Source organism: Carassius gibelio, chromosome B15 (assembly GCF_023724105.1).
Source record: "Carassius gibelio isolate Cgi1373 ecotype wild population from Czech Republic chromosome B15, carGib1.2-hapl.c, whole genome shotgun sequence".
In the NCBI taxonomy this organism is placed as follows: domain Eukaryota; kingdom Metazoa; phylum Chordata; class Actinopteri; order Cypriniformes; family Cyprinidae; genus Carassius; species Carassius gibelio.
In genome coordinates, this window is record NC_068410.1 from 20,285,413 (window position 1) to 20,305,823 (window position 20,411).

Here is a 20,411-nt window from a genome sequence, read left to right on the forward strand (position 1 = left end):
CACCCCTGGGGCCTGTACCATGAAGCTAGATTAGCTGGCTAGCCAGGTAAGTTTCAGGTTAGTTTGCACCAGTCCTGGGTTTTAACACGTAAGTGACTTGGCTTTTAGCGGCATTCATTGCCATAGTACACTCTACGGCTAACCTGCTCCGGGGCAGGTTATGTTCTGGGTTAGAGATCTCAAACTGAAGTTGGATCAATCAGATGTGAGAGAAGTGACACAAAGTCACTCCCACAGTTTATCTTGTTCCATATTAAAGGTCACTAATGCTAAAAAAAAAAGAAAGAAGAAAAAGTCTGGTTTTAATGATAATTACTGAGGCATTTTATGATTTATATAATTATTGTGATTCATATTATTATTATTATTATTATTATTATTATTATTTATTTGTTACACACAAGCAATTTTAGTTTAAGTAATTGTAATTTGTTTATTTTAAATAAATATTAATGTATACAGATCATGGATAATATAAATATCTGACCTTACACGTTTGAGTCTCTATCACTATATATTTTTAAATGTATAAACTAAGTTAACAAGTTTCACTTATCACTGCAATGATAGAGCAAGATCATTTATTTTATTAGTCCTCGTTCATTTTTCATATGATGTTTAAATTTGTCATGTTCTTCAATCTCTTAACTTTTAGCAAAACCTTTAATCTTTAGTTGTGAATCTTGCTCGGTCTCTCGCAAGAGATAAATTAAACTTGCTGTGTGTTGCAAGGCTCATGATTGGCTGTTCGCCAGTGATGTCACACATTCATGTGCACGTGCTCCAACAAACTCAGGATCAGTTTGAGTTGACAAAGAAAGTTGATGATCAGCATCATGGTACCAACAAAGCTGGATTGGAGAGGTTTGGTTTTGCCAACTCAAAACTAATCCTGTAACTCTGAATTTGTTCAGCTACCATCATGGTAGAGGCCCCTGGTGTACACTAAGTTCACTAAACAACACCCTGATTACACGGGTGTTGTGACCAGTGCATGACAGATATTCATCAAGGAGCTGGCCAAAAAGGTTGATAAAAATCAAAACACTGCCACCACCCGGCCACAAGTTTACATCAGAAGGAATGGCCAATCAAAGGGGCGCAGAATCTGCCCAGCTGCCAAAGATAGAGTAAGTCATTTGTTTGGCATGTAAGCACTGAGATGGCAATCTGAAATGGTGCTGTATCCACGTGATTTTATTTTGTTACTTTTATTTTCATCTATTTGGTCCATTTCACTACAATTCACTACAGGAGCACTGCAGAGAGTTCAATTTCAGTGTTATCGGTTTTTTGATATGTGTATCTTATGTGTGACAAAGGGGCAAATAAACACATTTAAAGTGTTAAATCCTGGAATTTATAGATCATGGAATATTGAATGCTGAAATAAACTGAAAAAAAAGAAGATAAAACAAAAAAAGGCCTAGCGAAGTATGAAATAACATAGCATGCATACGACTCATTTTAGACCCATGTTGTGTATAAGAAGGGGTTTTCATAGCTTGTGCATTAAAGGGTTAAAAATTTACTTAACACAAGAGTTACAAATATTACGAAATTAAGTGTAAAAATTAAACACTATATGGACTTCCCTGTATGAATTAAATGAACACTTATTCTTATCAAATCTAAGTTCAAGAGAAGTGAATGATTTTCTCCTTGTATTTTGTCGTTTTATTTAAATTAATAACAGACGATAATACAATCTCTCTTCTACAGCAGATCATGGAGACATTTTAATTGTCACAATCTAAAATTGTGACATCGCATGCCACTACCTTTAAAATTTAGACACAAAAACAACGTTTGTGTAATAATAACTACATATATAGAGTGCCCCTAATTTTGTAATGTCATCGAAATAGAGGAAGAAAGCTACTGCCTATGAACAATCATTTTAATGTCCCTGTCAGTTATTTTGAAAGGAGCTATATAAATAAAACATTATTATTATTATTAAATATGTCCTATGGCCAACTGTGGCACAAGCAGAACAAAACAAAACAAAAAAATTAAGAAAAAGATTAGTAATCGTTTCTTTAAAATATTGTATTTAGTTATTTGGGAAAAGTGAAAAGGAAACTGTTCTCTGAGTCAAGCTAAGATGGACGCCTGATGACAGAGTTTTATAGGTTCTGCTTATTTTATAAAAGCCACTTCATCTTTTTCGGCATATGCTAAGTTAAGCATGAGAAAGCATAACTCAAAAATCTGACAGCCGTAATAGAAAGCATGAAGCTCAAAAATGTTACTCCCTGCAGCAAACTATGCACGAACAAGGTTGAGTTTCACCGCTGAGGAATAGAACTGAGAGCAGATGCTCTATATATCCTGAGTGAGAGCATTGAGTGGCATTATGAGCTGCAGGTGTCTACCTCTGCTTTTGGCTGCTTCTTTCAGGCTGGTCATAACATGTGGGGCAATGCTTTCCAAGACAAATCTTCCCTCCAGTCCTGGATAAAGCGACCTAAAAAATATGAATATACTTATAAAAATATATAGCTTATATACTTATAACCTAATGTATCCTATTTTCAAGTTTTGGTCAGGCATAAGCATTATTTAGATTTATCGTAAATGCATTTGAAAGAATGTAAACTTGTAATATAAATCTGAATGTGGTAAAATAGTATAGTACATGAAAAATGTAATCTATCAAACAGATCCTGAAGGAAAAATTATCGAAGAGTGAAAATTCATTATTGGAGTACTGTTTTGTCTGAGTTACAATTCTACAAATCCTGGGGCATGTGTTCAATTAGCTCAATTCAATTCAAACTCAGTTTTTAAATTTCACATTTTGTTGAACGCTGTTTTTATTTGATATATTTAGATAGCATTGAATTAAAACTATGAATGACCTTAATACCAAGAAGGCAAATACAGATGTATCCCCATACCTTGGATACTCCTCAGAGGCGATGTAGACAGCATCTTTGTCGTTCACAGAAGAGGAGAAGACAGCAAATGTCTCATCCTGCAAAGGCAGAAGTTCCAGTCCAATGAGGTCATTGTAGCAGGCATCACTAAGGATAAACTCTAGCAGGAGAAGCTTCTCATTAGAGGACCCTCTGTGGCGACATTTCCTCAGAGTCTGGCGCACAAAAGAAGGGGTCACTCTCCTCAGGCTCCCTGGATTGGTGACAAACATTGTCAGTACTGCATCGATGTAGGCTGGCATCTGAGCCAGAATCATCCCTGAGCTCTGGAGGTACTTGATGACAGTCTCTGTAGTGTCCAAGCTGGAGTCCAAGTCTGAGAATATGGTTTCATCCACTTGAACCCAGCTCCCATTGAGCGAGTAGACGACCGGCTGTTGAAGCAAGTCATTGAAAAGGGGCTCGAGAATGGGTTTCCAGCGAGGTCGGATCCTGTTTGGATCAGGCCAGGCTCCATAAATGCCTCTTGGGGAAAGGGGGAAATCTTGGTCCTTCTTAGTTTGGATTCTCCTGATGGTCTCCATGATGAGTGTGAAGTAAGCCCTTGGGATGACTGTGACTATGAGAAGCTCATTCCAAAGAGCCGCAGGGTCCCTCCACTGGTCCACTTCCCGCCATTTGATGCTCCTGCGGTTGTCCGTCAGGCCAAAGAAACCACTGACATGGACTGGCAATCCTGTCATGCTTTCTTCTCCAAGGGGCAGTGGGAGGAAACAGAAAGCACGTCCTGAGAAACTACAAGTTGCCCCCTTGTCCTCATCAATAAGCGTAAGCGGCAAGGCAATACCAATGGTTGGGATGAACTTCAGATCATCAGCAAGAGAATCCAGTTCACTGCAGATGCCTCGCCCTCCAACGCCATTACACACCAACCACGTGGTCTTCTGAGTCTCTTTGGCAGTTTCATCCCGCACTTCTATGGAGAGCTGGTAGGTGGCACAGGTTACCGAACTGCTCAGCACCCCATTACTGTAGCTATCTATAGCCTGTCCCAGGGTCTTCAGAGAGTTGGGCCGTTCCATCATATCTTCTTCGCTGTCGCTTGCTGTGACCTGGAAAAGCATCCGTTCAGTTCCATCCGATTCGCGCACATGCAGAGAGACCTTCTGCACGCTCTTTAGAAAGAGCAACACAGTGTCCGCGTCAACTTTGAATGATTCAAAGAGCTCCAGAACCTTTTCTTTATTGTAAATGTTATTACTTAATTGGGAGGGTTTCATTCGGAGTGGAAAACGAAAGAGTGTTCCTGGAAAGTTGCCATCTTTAATGGTTTTCTCTGAGCTACCGAGCAGGCCAAAGTAAGGGGCAAATTGATCATTGAGCTCGGTTATTTCCTTTATATCGGACTTCAAATTCCAACACTGGCCAGACTCACGGACTCCAAACAACATTTGATGAGGGTCCAGCATCGCAATTTGATCCCCACTGAAAATACTGGGAACATCTACAAAAAAGATAAAGAATTATATCAGCATATGCTAATAAATGTATGAATTTGGAATAACCATGTGTATAAATATATAAAGGTACACACAATTATGGACACATAACATGAACGGTGATTAGATCCTCTATTAGATCCACTCTGCTGAATTGTTATTTACAAATCTGAAAAATAATTTCATATATATTGGTATGAAACAAATTACGTCGTCATTAAATACCAGTGGACAGGAGTGTTGAACAGTCCTGCAATCTGACATGATACACTCCATCTAAAATGATTATTAAGTATGCAGCTTTCAGGAACTGATATTCATACATAGACTACAATAAACATTTGTAAAAAATGACCATTAAAATGATCCAGTGAGAGTAAGAAAGTGATTACAAATGATTAAAAACTCTAGCCACCTAAAACAATGTACACATTTCTTATAAGAAAGTGTTTTATTCATCAACTATCATACTCTTTTTCTCACCTGTTATGTGGTAGACAGAGTTAAATCCAATACCAAATCTTCCCACTTTAAGAGGGTCCTCTCTTTTCCTACTCCGTGCAATCTCCTGGATACCATTCCAGTCTTCTGTGGTGAAGACGGCATCATTATAGACATACAAGGCTGTTCCTGTAAAAAAAAACACACACACACACACACACACACACACACACAAAAAAACCCATCATGTTTCAATGTAACAGTGTATTTCAAAACTACTAACCTCTTTAACTATTCATCTGGTTTCCGGCATATTGCCAGGACTTATATAAAACATGTGAAGGGACATGCTGAAATCGATCAGCATATTCTGATTACCCTGATACTGAGCCATATCCTGTGACCACAGTGATTCCACTCCATACTCCGTCTCGTCATACATGAACTTGACCTCAGTGGCCCCAGCATCCTCTGCATTCTGAATCAGTTCCTACACGACAGGCAAATCATACAGTCATTGACACATTCTCTCAAACAGTATGTTACTTCCTAAAAAGGCCTCAATATGTCTTCCCTCTATTACTGGGCACAATATTTTATTGCTTTATAATATCCATCCTCTTTTTGAAACATAGCCAACGATTTCAGCATTACTTCTGACTGCGACATCTTTTATAAATACATAATTCAGTCGCTATTTAACAACAAACAGCATAATTGCTTTTTTTTTTTAAACCTAGTCATTTTAACTTTTGTAATACAAGGTGCCTCTTGAGATTAAAATCTTATTTGCAAAGGACACCTGGCCAAGAAGGCAGACCACATGATAACAAAATGATAAAAACACAAACATAATAACCATATAATTACATTTTTTGCAAAACATATATTATTACTTTTAGAATTTGTCCACCCTCTGGATATCTTCTCAAAATATCTTTCAAAAAATCGACCAAAGGTGGCGTAGTCTGACCGAACCTCCCTGCAACAGAGCAAATACTGAGAAATGAAGCATAAGCAACTTTCACGCACAGTAATGCAAAACTATTAAATTACACCACCAAACTTACGTGGATACAAAATTAAAATATATTTATAGTGTTTTTTAAAGTATTTAAATGTCAGGGAATGTCAGAAATTGAAGCACCAGTCACACTTGATTAATAAAGTGTCTCTAAACTGTCCCACCTCCTCCTCTCAGGCCTTGTCCATGCAACGTCATGATAATTTCATGGCTCCCATGTGGCACCAAGCTTCCAATCTCAACCCCATCGTGAAGCTATACAAGAAGGAAAAATACAAGAAGGAAAAACAAATGTTCTTTAGTTAAAGCTGCAGACCGTGACTTTTTGTGTTCCAAGTTTACAAAATTTACATAACAAAGGGAGTACATCAAGAATCCATTTTCCAAACCTTGTTTTTGGCTTATCCTGAATCACTACAGTACACCTATAATAAGTTAATTATTAATATTATTCTGACTATATTAGACTGGTTCTGGTATGTACCGCTGTGGAGTAGCCCAGTACCTGTGTGATTCGTCATAGACATAAACAGAGAAGTAGCTCCGGCTACAGTGCTCTTCTGCAAGACGCGTGCAGTTCTGTTTAGACCCGTTAAGAGCACCAAAAGTTACGGACTGCAGCTTTAAAGGTCACCATTTCACATCGATGTCTTCAGAAAATGTGAAACAAATAATTAATTCTGTAGGCTTTACTCATAAATCAATTCAGTATGTTTGACAAAAAATTACAGGTAACATTGAATATTTTATTTTTTTGAAGAGAGCTGAAATAGTAGGCTATTTTCTTGTAAAACATGCCACAACGATCAATGTTTTATAAACAACTATTTACTAAAAACATACAGATGCTGGTCATATAATTAGAATATCATCAAAAAGTTTATTTCATTTCACTAATTCCATTCAAAAAGTGAAACTTGTATATTATAGTCATTCATTACACTCTGATATATTTCAAATGTTTATTCCTTTTAATTTTGATGATTATAAGTAACAACTAAGGAAGATCCCAAATTCAGTATTTCAGAAAATGTGAATATTGTGAAAAGGTTCAATACTGAAGACATCTGGTGCCACACTCTAATCAGCTACTTAACTCAAAACACCTGCAAAGGCTTTAAATGGTCTCTCGGTCTAGTTCTGTAGCCTCAAAATCATGGGGAAGACTGCTGACTTGACAATTGTCCAAAAGACGACCATTGAGACCTTGCACAAGGAGGGCAAGACAAAAAAGGTATTTGCAAAAGAGGCTGGCTGTTCATAGAGCTCTGTGTCCAAGCACATTAATAGAGAGGCAAAGGTAAGTAAAAGATGTGGCAGAAAAAAAGTGTATAAGCAATAGGGATAACCGCACCTTGGAGAGGATTGTGAAACAAAACCCATTCAAAAATGTGGGGGAGATTCATAAAGAGTGGACTGCAGCTGGAGTCAGTGCTTCAAGAACCACTACGCACAGACGTATGCAAGACATGGGTTTCAGCTGTCGCATTCCTTGTGTCAAGCCACTCTTGAACAACAGACAGTGTCAGAAGCATCTAAAGACAAAAAAGACTCGACTGCTGCTGTGTAGTCCAAAGTTATGTTCTCTGATGAAAGTAAATTTTGCATTTCCTTTGGATATCAGGGTCCCATAGTCTGGAGAAAGAGAGGAGAGTCACATAATCCACGTTGCTTGAGGTCCAGACTAAAGTTTCTACACTCAGTGATGGTTTGGGGTGCCATGTCATCTGCTGGTGTTGGTCCACTGTGTTTTCTAAGGTCCAAGGTCAACATAGCCGTATACCAGGAAGTTTTAGAGCACTTCATGATTCCTGCTGCTGACCAACTTTATGGAGATGCAGATTTCATTTTTCAATAGGACTTGGCACCTTCAGACAGTGCCAAAGCTACCAGTACCTGGTTTAAGGACCATTGTATCCCTGTTCTTAATTGGCCAGACCTTAACCCCATAGTGAATCTATGGGGTATTGTGAAGAGGAAGATGCAATATGCCAGAACCAACAATGCAGAAGAGCTGAAGGCCACTGTCAGAGCAACCTGGGCTCATAACACCTGAGCAGTGCCACAGACTGATCAACTCCATGCCACGCCGCATTGCTGCAGTGATTCATGTAAAAGGAGCCCCAACTAAGTACTGAGTGCTGTACATGCTCATACTTTTCATTTTCATACTTTTCAGTTGGCCAAGATTTCTAAAAATCCTTTCTTTGTTTTGGTCTTAAGTAATATTCAAATTATCTGAGATACTGAATTTGGGATTTCCCTTAGTTGTCAGTTATAATCTTCAAAATTAAAAGGAAGAAACATTCTAAATATATCAGTATGTGTATAATGAATTAATATAATATACAAGTTGTAGTGTAGTTTACTGTAATTTATTCTTAAGGCATTTAATGAAGAAAATTCAGGTTATTTTCTTACTGGCCCTAACCAAAATGGCCCACCATCTCTATGACAAACTGGTCTGGTTCCTGCTGATTTTTTTTTTGGATTTTTTTCACCTGTTCTGTAATTTGTTTTAAGTTTGACTACTCTGAGAATTAAAATAACTTTTCTCAACAATCCACAAGATCTGAGGTACATAGGCACATACATGAACATCACTGAGTGTCCTTGAGGGGACATTTGAGCAGCTCTGCAGCTCTTATGGGTACAGAAATGATCATGAAGTCAGGATGAACAAACATTAGGGGGAAAAAAGACTATGAATGGATTTTGTCTTTTCTCAAGTTATTCACCATCTATCCATTAACCTCTTAGCCTGCAATGCTCCTCTGTAAGCTGCATTAAACTGTCCACATGACTTACCCATAATTCACTGAGATATACCACCGTTTTTGGTTTATTAAGAGATTGATTTTTCAGGGCTGAGATTGCGCCTGTTCAGACAGAGACTGCTGTCTTCAGCTATTCACAGTGGAATCAGCTTCTAACACACACTGATCAGCACTTCTGCTAACACACACTGATTAATCACATGCAGAAACCAGATGAAAAAACTACCCGGCAAATCAGAGCCCTGGGCTTCAAGGGTACAATTATCTTGTTTTTAAGGACATACAGAAATTTGACCAGTTGTTGTGAAATTTGAAGTAGTTTTAGAAATGTCCTGCAATGGAACATGTATGGACATACTATATGTCAACTAACCAAATTTGTAAGCAAGACAATATGATTTAGTGTAAGAAAGCCAATTTTATTCAATATTAAAATATAAAATGTAGTCAATATGATCAAAATAATTAAAATGACTGACAAACCAGAACACAAATTGTGTTAAATAATCAAAAGTTTTTTTAATAATTTTTTAAAAATCAATAAAAAGGAAACATGTAGTGCAACAGTGATGGAGTGATGGAAATTAATTTCTTAAATATGGTAATTGGTTAGCTTGCTAAACCACCATCAAGAAAAATAAAATAAAATAAATAATTGACAGTTTCAGTCATGTAACATTGATAATGTAAAAGACATATTCTGAAGGTTAAAACATCAAACATTAAAAAAATATCAAGTTCTTACAGTCAATGTAATCACTTTCGGGGGAGAATGTGGATCAGGCCCTGGTGTTCTGTGCGTTACAGATTTGACTGGCCATTGTGATAAAGAAATCAACAGATCTGTCTGCTATTGGCTACAAAAATGCAGTAAAAACATGTTGTAAACTGAAACATTTGAAGCTCTCCAGAGCTCAAACACAAATAGTGGCTCACACTGGAACGAATATGCCAATCTGTTATAAGAGCTTTAACTATTAGTGCTCTTGCTTTTGTTTGACCCCATAGATTTGGATCCGATCCGATTTGGACAGGGAGTAGAGTTCATTCATTGTGTTCATATTATATCTGACAATTGTATAAGAAATCTTTTTATCAGAGTTTTGCTGATAACACATAATGGGTCATGTATCAGATGTGTCACATTTTAATACAGCATCGACCTTGAATAAGAAAGAAAAAAAGGATAGAATGCCTTACAAGGAGATTTGGAAGAAACCAACTTGTCATGGCATATCCATGGACAATTACCAAAAGCAAAAATTCCTAAACTTATTAGAGACGCTGGACTGATGCCAAGATTGATGGTCATGACCGTATGCTCAGATACATCTTAACTAACCCATAACACTGGCATACCTCTAAAGTAATGTGGGCCAGACTGTACGCTCCTGTCCTCTGGGGTTGTGTGTATGAATGTTAGCTGAGATCTGAGAGCTGCCTTTCTCCAGGCTATTTTCTGAGTCTGACACACTTGGGGTAGAGAAATAATCTCCCACCTGCTCTTGTCATTCAGGGACGCTTCCCGCTTCAAGCTAAGAAAAAGGCTCTGAGGAATGACCTAGTCACAGGAAAAGTAAAAAACTTCTTTTTAACACCAAGCTTATTTGGATTTTGCTGCTCCCTTTTACAAGAGAATTAATGCACTCCTTCTGATCAATATATGACTAGGCTATATGTTTGGAATCCGATGGGTAATTTCACTAAGCAGTTGCACCTCTTCACCTGAAATCCAGTTTAATAAGGCTGAACATAACCACGGCAAGTGGTTAGCCAGATTTCCATCCACATATTTTAAAGGGGGGAGTGAAATGCTATTTCATGCATACTGAGTTTTTTAAACTGTTAAAGAGTTGGATTCCCATGCTAAACATGGACAAAGTTTCAAAAATTAAGTTGTACGTTTGAAGGAGTATTTCTGTTCCAAAAATACTACTTCCGGTTTGTCACAAGGTTCGGAAAGTTTTTTTCGAGTATGGCTCTGTGTGACGTTAGATGGAGCGGAATTTTCTTATATGGGTCCTAAGGCACTTCTGCCGGAAGAGCGCGCGCTCCCGTATAGCAGAGCACTGAGAGCATTCACTGATCAGAGCGAGAGCGTCCCGAAAAGTCACAAAAGAAGTGTGTTTTTGGTTGCCAGGGCAAGACAACCCTGCACAAATTACCAAAAAAAAAAAAAAAACAGCACTAAGGGACCAGTGGATGGAGTTTGTTTTTACAGAGCATCAACAGAGTTGTGCAAGTGTTTGTGTTTGTTCCCTGCATTTCAAAGATGCTTGTTTTAAAAACAAGGTCCAGTTTGACGCCGGATTTGCGTATCGTTTATTTCTTAAGGATAATGCAGTCCCAACGAAAAAGGGTCACGATCGTATGTTGGAAGCACATGCGTTGAGTAAAACTGCTTCAAATATCTCTGTGTTGTTAACTTAGCTATCGGCGCGTAAGCACATCAAGTAAACAACATGCGATGTTGTCATCAAACTGCACTTTCCACATGTACAGCTTAAAAAAAAAAAAAAGACGACAAAGTGGAACTTAGTCATTTTCCAAAACCGCTAAGCAAATATATACAGTTTCAGTACATACCACATAGAGACTGATTGCTGATGCTGCTCTTGTTCAATTTCAGCCTCTGGCTCTGATTCTGGATCATAAATATACGCTGAATCTGACTGTTAGCCATGGTTTGTTTTGGTTGGTTTTGTCCTAACGGTGTCACAGCTTCCAAACGCTCTCAACACAAAAGCCTACTGGCGCTCGTGACTCTTTAGCTCCGCCCACACGTCACGCCTCCAGTCGGTCGTGTTTTTCCGGGAAAAATCGGTACAGACTATCTTTCTCTTATGAATATAATAAAAATAAAGACTTTTTGGAGTTATGAAGGATGCAGTACTACTCTATAGGTACTCAAGATTAACAGGATATTGAGTGAAAACGAGCATTTCACCCCCCCTTTAAAGACAATTCTTGGATATCACAAAAAAAAAAAAAACTCTCCAAAATGGGTATACATTTTTTTTCTAGATGTGCATCAAAAAATGATGTCACTTTGAAACTGTGAGACATATCATGTGACTAAATTATCTCAGATCATTGGCTACTGGCTACTATTACTGAATATATATATATGTATGTGTGTGTGTGTGTGTGTGTGTGTGTCTGTGTGTGTGATATATATGGATCATGATAGCAGCATTTCATCAAATAAGCACATAATATCCTCCTATATATCCAGATGCACAGTGCAGTCAAGTGCACTTTTGCCATTTTGAAGTGGCAAGAGGTGTCTGCAGTGGTGAAACAATGCAGTACGTTGAAATATGACAGACTGTTGTGCATCTTTCATAACATAGATCTGAAAAGATGGGAAACTGCACACCACAACTGCAACATAACCACACAGAACGTGTCCGAGCATCTACATGCACAGCACTGCTGCTTTGCATGGGAAAGCTGCATTTTAATTTCATCCAGTAAACAGACAAGTAAAACCATAACATAAAAGAAAATGCTAACAGATTTTATTTATGTGCAATTTGTTGTTATCTGTACTGTGTAAAAGCACAAACATGACTGTGGATTTGGCTGTGTATACACTGCAAAACACTGGAAACTCTCATGAGCTCTTACCCTGGGCTGCACACCGATTACAACACAATAGAGCACATTTAAACAATCTGGCCTCTGCCCAGTTTCTAAACCAGTCTCTTTGGGTGGATTATAAACCTGTGTATTTCAGGGGGTTGATTCTGATCACAAGGGGAAGGTGATGTGAGGTCATGCTCTTTATTTGGAGATTCTCTTCAAAGAATCCCCCTAAAAGATCATTGCTGCTGTACTGTATATAAATATATACTGAAAATGTTTACAAAAGTTTCCAGCTCACCTGTTTTCCATTGTGAAACAGCTGCTGCTGAGACACAGGATAATCTGTTTCTTGGTAGATCAGGCTCTTGATGTACCTGATCACTGTAGACGGGGGAACCTGGAAGACCCTCTTGCCTAGATAGTCATGACAGACTATCACCCGTGGCAACCTAAAAATCATAAAATCAAAACTTTTAACTATTCACGGGGTTCAATCTCAGAAAGCCTTAAAAGAAAATGCTCAGGTCATGTTTCACCTCAGTATCATGAAAACAAATAGAATTTTTGTCTTCATGACAAGAAAATTAATGCTCTTTAGGACTAAGAGGTTTTGGCATTATTAAATTGTCTTCATGAAAATAAAGCACAGTTCTTACTACATTGTATATATATATATATACAGGCATTACGCATATTTGCTTGATACTGTCATATTACAGTATTGATTGATATATATCAAATATGCATAATGCCTGTAATATTACAGTAATGAGAATCTAGTGAAATTACAAAGTCAATTTTTCAATGCATACATTTTTAATGGTCCTGGCTTCATTTCCAAAATGAGTTCAATTAAGAATTACTTAAATCTGAACACCATTATCATCATCATAATAATACTAAAGAAAAAAAGACACATGTGATTCAATTTCACTCCAATTAAATTTCAATATCTCAATAGTTTTTGATTTAAGGCAAAGTGGCTCAGACAAACAACACACGATATCATAGATCTCTTTATTTTAGTTCTCTCACTGAGAGGACACATGTTGTCTTTAAGGATGCTTTTTAATGTCCTTGCCCTTTACTGATGTAACTTTCTTGCACAACAAACCCTACCAGAAATGCATGGATCCTGCCACGTCACCTCTGCAGTTAAAAATCAAATTACACCTATTAGCTGCTATCAAGTTTGAACTCTATCCAAATGCAGACATCAGTATGTATTCTAAAAGCCAGAGCTCGTAGGGATATGTATTTCCCCACCTGACACATTATGACATTTTACTATAGGACAAGAACTATAGTGACATATATCTCTAGGATTAGAGCTTGACCTGTTGTCAGGCAACCAATGAACGTCCCACAGGGTTCACTTACTGTCTCATCGTATTTGTGTGCTAGGGTGGGGCATAATATGGACCATGCACACTATCTAGAGACAATTCACATGCTACCAGTTTATTAGATAAGAAGTTTAACTGGTTAAATACTTTAGTGAATTTTTAACAATATAGAATATTGTATGGTTTAGAGAGTTAACGGTCTCATTTAAGTCATAAACAACATAGAACCGGTTACTAACTTACACTAATTCATCTTAACTTACCACGGGACGTGACCGGTCTCCATTGCTTTTCTTCCAAACTGCGGTTATTCTCGTTCGCAGACATTCATCGATCACTCCGCATGGAGCATTACGCTATTCCGTACCGTTATCTTCTGGAGAAAACCCTCCGCATTGGGAATTCATTAATTTACTCTGACCCCTTCGGTCTCAGTCTCAAAGAATCATCCCATCCTGTGCGCTATAAGCTTCGTGTGGCCGTGTTTTGCTCTTGGACCCGCCTCCTCCTCCTAGTAACGATGCGGTTTAATAAACGGCTCGTGGTGTTAAGCCAATGGTTTGTCCCATAGATGTCACGCTTTGTCGCAGTGTTTTAAAAGAAGGATTCTGGAAGGAAAAAGGGAATAGAATGTCACAAACGCAGCTTGTTCCATGATATCGCCTTCTTTAGAGCGCGTCAATGAATGTGCAAGCTTCATGTGTTTGTGTAGTTGCGGATTTTTGACTCTGACTGAGCGCCGTGCATGCTGGGAGTTGAAGTTCTCTAGTGTAATTACACACTTGATGTGCAGGCAGACAACTACACTGCTGCAACTATAAATGTGACCCTGGACCACAAAACCAGTCATAAGGGTAAATCTTTTTTTTTTTTTTTAGATTTATATAGGCCTATCTCTGACAGCTGAATACCATGAATAAGCTTTCCATTGATGTAAGTGCGGTTTGTTAGGATAGGACAACATTTGGCCGAGATACAACTATTTGAAAATCTGGAATCTGACAAATATATCTGTGCTACTTATGACTTATGGTTTTGTGGTTCATGGGCACACATGATAACATATTGTATGGAAATAATAATAATACACAAATGCTTAATGAATGAACCTATAGGTTTAATGAAAGCAAAGATGTCTGAAATGTAAATCTAATTCATGGAAATAACTCCATTACAGATTAATTAGGCTACAATAAGTATTAAATTTATTTTTTCTTACTTAAAAATAGGAACCGTCACTTTTCCTCCACAAATACAAAAACATTAAGGCATCCACAAATCCCTCATTAACAAATAGACATAAAAACCTTTGAGGCCTATTCAATATTAGACAATGTCATAGACCACTATTTTCCAGAAACACAACTTTAGATCAATTTACATCAAAGCAGTTTCGCTAGACTAAATATTGCAAATGTTGATATTGAGATGAAATTATGAAATTAAAAATAGCGTAGCCATACATCAAAAGTGCTGAAATTAGATTTTTCTCTCCCAATCTTACTCTAATAGGCTACTGTAGAATTTAAACATTGTATTTTCCCCAAAGTTGAAAGTATATTATTGTTTGCAACTTACTGAGTCACTTAACTATGAATTGTTCCACTGGTTACAACTGAGAACAATATAATACACATACTTTTACTAACTTTTAAAAACATTATATATATATATATATATATATATATATATATATATATATATATATATATATATATATATATATATATATATATATATATAATTATTGAATAAAAATACAGTTTGTTTAATATTCAATAAATAAAATGCACACTGGGAAATAGCTGGGAATTGAACATTTAATGCATCTGAAGTTAGAGTCACATGCAGTAGACTATTATTATTATTATTTTGTAAGAAAGGAATAATGACGCAGTACAATGGATATCAGGAATGACGTCATAACCTCATTGCACCAATACGTTTGCCTTCTACTAAACCTTGCTTAAAAAAAGGACATGCAAACAAATCACAATTAATAAACATAAATAAACATGTGGAATTTGTATTAGTATACATATTTTGTTACATATACTGAATGTTGCCTATTTGTTACATCCGTGAACAAAAAACAAAAACTCACCTTTTGTGAAAATGAGCTTATTTTGTAATTCAGGTGCAATTCGCCCAAAGTGAAGTAGACTGCAGGAATAACACCGAACAAATCCCAAATAACCCTGGTCTCAGCACGTTTTCCTCTGTAACTCTAATGCTGCAGTACATGCAGTTCCTCACAGGACAGTCTGCAGAACTGAACGTGTTCTTCACACCTATCCCTTCAGCATGCTGCGGGCTTTATTTTCTTATGGATTGTTTATGGCACATGCACGATCATTTAAAGCTTAATGCCCAGTATTCACTATGCTAATTCTAGCAGTTCTTCGCAAGTCACCGTCTCCCTAAGGCATCAGCTGTTATAGCGAGCTGCACTCTTAAAGCTACAGTAAACACATTCGTCAGTGTAGGCAGATTTTCCACGATTGTGACTGTAAGGGATATGGCTGTACAGTTGTTAGTATTTCTAGGTGAACTGCTTAGTTTTTAGTGGACACCACTGGAAAGAAACGGATGCAAAAGAAAAGTGAAATCATCATTTCCCAGGATTTCCCAACAGTCCAGTAGGTGTCCACATGCGCATGTGAGTCATTGAAAGATGAAGACTAGCCAATTTTTGAGTCCGAAATCGCATACAACAAATTGATTTTTTTGGGATTAAACCCTTAATTCTTTAACTTAAGTTTGAATTCTAATTCAAAACGAAATGATGCATCATTTCGTTTTCAATTAGAATTCAACTTAAATTAAAGAGTCCCCGTTTTCTCCCCAGCATTTCAACTGCCCACTGTTGTTCAGAAAAATCCACCTGGTCCTGTACATTCTTTTTTTTTTTTTTTAAATTAAACAATAACTATGATTTTGAGATCTTTTTCCACACTAAAGAGAATTAAGGGACTCATAAATATTACAAATGTGAAAACATTTTCTGATGTTTAAGGAGGAAACACTAGCAAAAGCAGGGGGTGTAAACTTTTGAACAGGATTTTGAGATTTGTTTTTTTTTTTTTGTTTTTTTTTTTGTTTAAAGATCTTTTCCTTTTTTTTTAAATGTGGTATTACCATTAAGAAACTTGAGCATCCGTTTTTTTTTTTTTTTTTTTTAATATTGAGGAAAACAGATGTTAAAATAAAATGCAGAGGAAAACCAAGTGTTTGGTGGATGCCATTTTTCTCTAGAGGACTCTTTGTATTACATACCTTAATCGTTTTCCAGTATATTGTGAAGTATTTAGATTAAGTTACAAAATGTACATAATCTAACAAAATGCTGGTGATAATTTTGGGTTATTTTTGATTGACGTTGGGCTATTTATTGTTACGGAGAGCAAGACAACCTGTTCCAGATGCTGATTCTTCAAAGCACTTATTTGTGTGGCTTTGTTAAACACTACAGTGCGTGCTGATTTTAATGGATCCACAAACTTGAAATGCATGCTTATAGGAGCCACATCCAGGACCACGTTCCAGACAAAGTGAGAGGTATGAATACTGGACTTGAAATGTCCCACTTTCAACTTGATTAATACAAGTGATTACCTGCCTCTATTCACTGTTATTTATATAGCGCTTTTTCAGGTTGTGTCAAAGCGACTTTACAGTTATAAGTTACAGTCTGGCCGGACGACACCAGCAGTTTAATTCTAGTTAAACTCTAAAGTGTAATGTTTCTTGATACATTCTCTCACTACATAAAGTAGCTGGTAAGAAGTGGTTGTGTTTCCTCATATAGCCACACGAGGACAGCAGATATCTTTTGAAGGAAATAAACTGTCCTCAATATGTTTGATTTACAAAGTGACACAGGGTTTTCATAACAACAACAAAAATAAATAAATAAATAAAAAACTTACACTAAACTTAACAAAAATATAGATATAATTTACTCACCCTTATGTAATTTTAAACCCATATGACTTTTTTTCTCTTTTTTTCCCCCTGTGGAACACAAAATAGATGTTTATGAGAATGTGAACACAGCTCTTATCCATATAATGAAAGTTAAAGTAGGGTCCATTGATACCTGAGATGGAGAGTACTGTGTGTTAACTTAATGAGATGGTTTACTTAAAAATAAAAAATAGTGTTATCGTTTACTTTCCCTTATGTTGTTCTAAGCCTTTAAGCAGTGTTTTGTTATTTAGTTTAACGCCATTCAAAGTGTCATTTTTTTGTGTATATACAATAGAAGAAAGTCATACTGTATATCCATACAGGATAAGAGTTCATACAGTAAATAATAACTTGAAAAGAACATTAAACAAAAACTGTATCATGTCTTCATTGTCAACAGTAAGATGTAATGCAGCAGCAATTGCATTCATTCATTTTTATTTAATTTTGTTTGTGATTATGTGTCAGACTTATATATTGATAAAATGACCTAGTGCAACAGAGTGCTTTCACACAAACACTATAGAGTACTTACTATTTCTGCAGTATGCAGTACAAGGTTTCCAATGTGACAAATGACCCAAAGCAATATCAACACTTCTTAAATCTCTTTCGTTTCTCGTTATTTTATCAGAATGACATATGTTGAGACATTTTGCACATTACACATAACATCATCTGAAGAGCTAATATAATGCAAAGTGAGTCATTCCAGTCTTTGCCAGTAGGGGTCAGTGGGGCTTTGGGGATGTTCAGACTGCAGGAGTCACAGGGAGTGGCCCTTTATCTGCACTGTCATGGTGTCAGCCTGTTACTCATCACAACAGCGCCAGACTGCCTTGAGACAACAAACTGACAAGACAGCAGATCATACAAAAACGTACAAATTAGATTGTATGTATTCATAGGGTTTAGCCACCAATTCGCCAAAGCATAAAATACTTACAATCTGCCAGGAAAGTGTATTTAGCTACTTTCATTTCAACTTTAATTTCTATTTATATTACATTTATTTTGTACACATAGGATGAACATGCTACAGTATTTGGAAAGTGTTGTTTTAATATTCCAGTTGTCAATTTTCTTTAAAGGGGTCATATATGATGCAATTTAAAAAAAAATTCTTTATCTTTGGAGTGTTACAACTCTTGGTGATTAAAGAAGATCTGTGAAGTGTTAAATCCAAAGAGATTTTCTTTATAAAAGTTAACACTCATACACATCCCCCTGAAACTAACATTAACTGTTCTAACATGCCCCCACATATCTACGTCAGTATGTGGGAATATTTGCATAACACCGCCCAGATGTTCACGCAAAGAAAGAAGGCGTACCTTTTATTCTCGTTGTAGTATTGTTGTTGCTGCCGGCGGCAGCAACAACAATACTACAACGAGAATAAAAGAAAATCTGCCGCCATGCCGCCATGCCGCCATGCCGCCATGCCGCCATGCCGCCTGCCGCCATGTGGTATAGATGGTGTATGTTTCACTGTGAAAGCGAAACTACTTTGTTTGTCCTTCCGAAAGAGGTAAATACATCAACTTTGCACTGTGGATCACCGAATCCGCTTTCACCATGGACGAAGCGGCGTCCAGCCAGGGGTCGTCACATGTGGTTGCTGGGGCGGGTCATTAAAAAAAAGAAAATCCATGTATGTTGTGTGAAATTCCCTATAGCCTATTTGAAATATTTGGGATATACATTTTCACATTTTATTAGGTTCTTTGATAAGGTTGCAATACAAACATAACAATTTAACTTGAATGATGTTCCCGATGCGCGGGACGTCTCATAACACGTGGACCACACGTGGGGCAGGTAAAGAAACGCTACTTTATTTGTGGGGCGAGCTCTGGTGGGCAAAATAATTTCATATAAGTGGGACCCGCGGGTTGAAAATTTGAAATCATCAAAACTAGAAATCATGTTTATATCACGTTTATAATGGGTTTTATGTTTATGTCTCGTTGCGTCGTCCGGACAAGGTTTCACAATGTTAAGAGGCATAACATTTTGGTCTCACGCTTGAGGCATTCAGCCAATCACATCGCACTGGATAGCTGGCCAATCACAGCGCACCTCACTTTTCAAAGAGATGAGCCTTCAGAAAATCAATGCATTTCAGATGGCGGGGCATAGAGGAAAAACAATAATGTACAGTATGTGGAAAATAATGTTTTTTTTTTAACCTTAAACTTATATAATTTCAGATGTAGCACAAGACTAGGGTTGGGAAACACTGGAAGGCTTTGCATGTGGATGTTTATCAGTATTGGAGAATCCAACTTAAAACTGGGCTACACACCATTTGAGAACTCTATACTAGCAGACATGATGTTTGTATCAGAAGGGAAGTGCTAGTAAAGAAAGAATACATGGTTCTGTCATGAAACTCTAGATGGCACAGACTGAGTTCTAACTCAATCTGATATAATCACATCATTATTCACATGGCACAGCCAATTGTTTTCTAATGAGCTTGCTGCTCAGCATTCAAATAATGTTGCAGCCCACTTCAGAAACCCCTCCCCTTCCCCAGCTCCACCTGTATAAATCTGCTGTGGAGTAATTTCCTGTATGTTATATAGGGGGCAGCAGTATTTCCTTCATATCTGTGGATGTATTGTCAGTAGCAAGTCTCTTTACTCATTTTGCCGCTGCAGCAGCATAGCAGATCTATTCCACCAAACATATTAACGTGTATATTAGTATGCTAAACTCTCTTAGAGTTGTCATGACAGAAATGGGATAGTTTCTAGGCATAACTTGAAAGTGTTGCATGACCTTTGGCTCTGACAATCACTAATCAGCACTTCTGGTGTAAAGTTGTGAATTACGGTCAAGTAAACTAGGTCTCAGTCACTGGCTTTGTTCACACAGTG

General features: G+C 37.2%; 1 protein-coding gene across 1 annotated transcript in view; it reads right to left on the reverse strand.

The window, feature by feature from the left end:
- sacs (sacsin molecular chaperone) overlaps positions 1-16,069 on the reverse strand; it is a 31,340-nt gene extending 15,271 nt beyond the window's left edge. The window contains exons 1-9 of the mRNA XM_052576617.1: positions 15,662-16,069; positions 13,821-14,165; positions 12,510-12,660; positions 6,011-6,101; positions 5,719-5,804; positions 5,201-5,312; positions 4,865-5,011; positions 2,904-4,386; positions 2,379-2,470 (exon numbers count right to left, since the gene is read on the reverse strand). Of these exons, the coding sequence (XP_052432577.1) occupies positions 2,379-2,470; positions 2,904-4,386; positions 4,865-5,011; positions 5,201-5,312; positions 5,719-5,804; positions 6,011-6,101; positions 12,510-12,660; positions 13,821-13,843 (2,185 nt within the window). The 5' untranslated portion in view covers positions 13,844-14,165; positions 15,662-16,069. The remainder of the gene's footprint in view (positions 1-2,378; positions 2,471-2,903; positions 4,387-4,864; positions 5,012-5,200; positions 5,313-5,718; positions 5,805-6,010; positions 6,102-12,509; positions 12,661-13,820; positions 14,166-15,661) is intronic.
- Between the last annotated feature and the right edge of the window lie 4,342 nt (positions 16,070-20,411).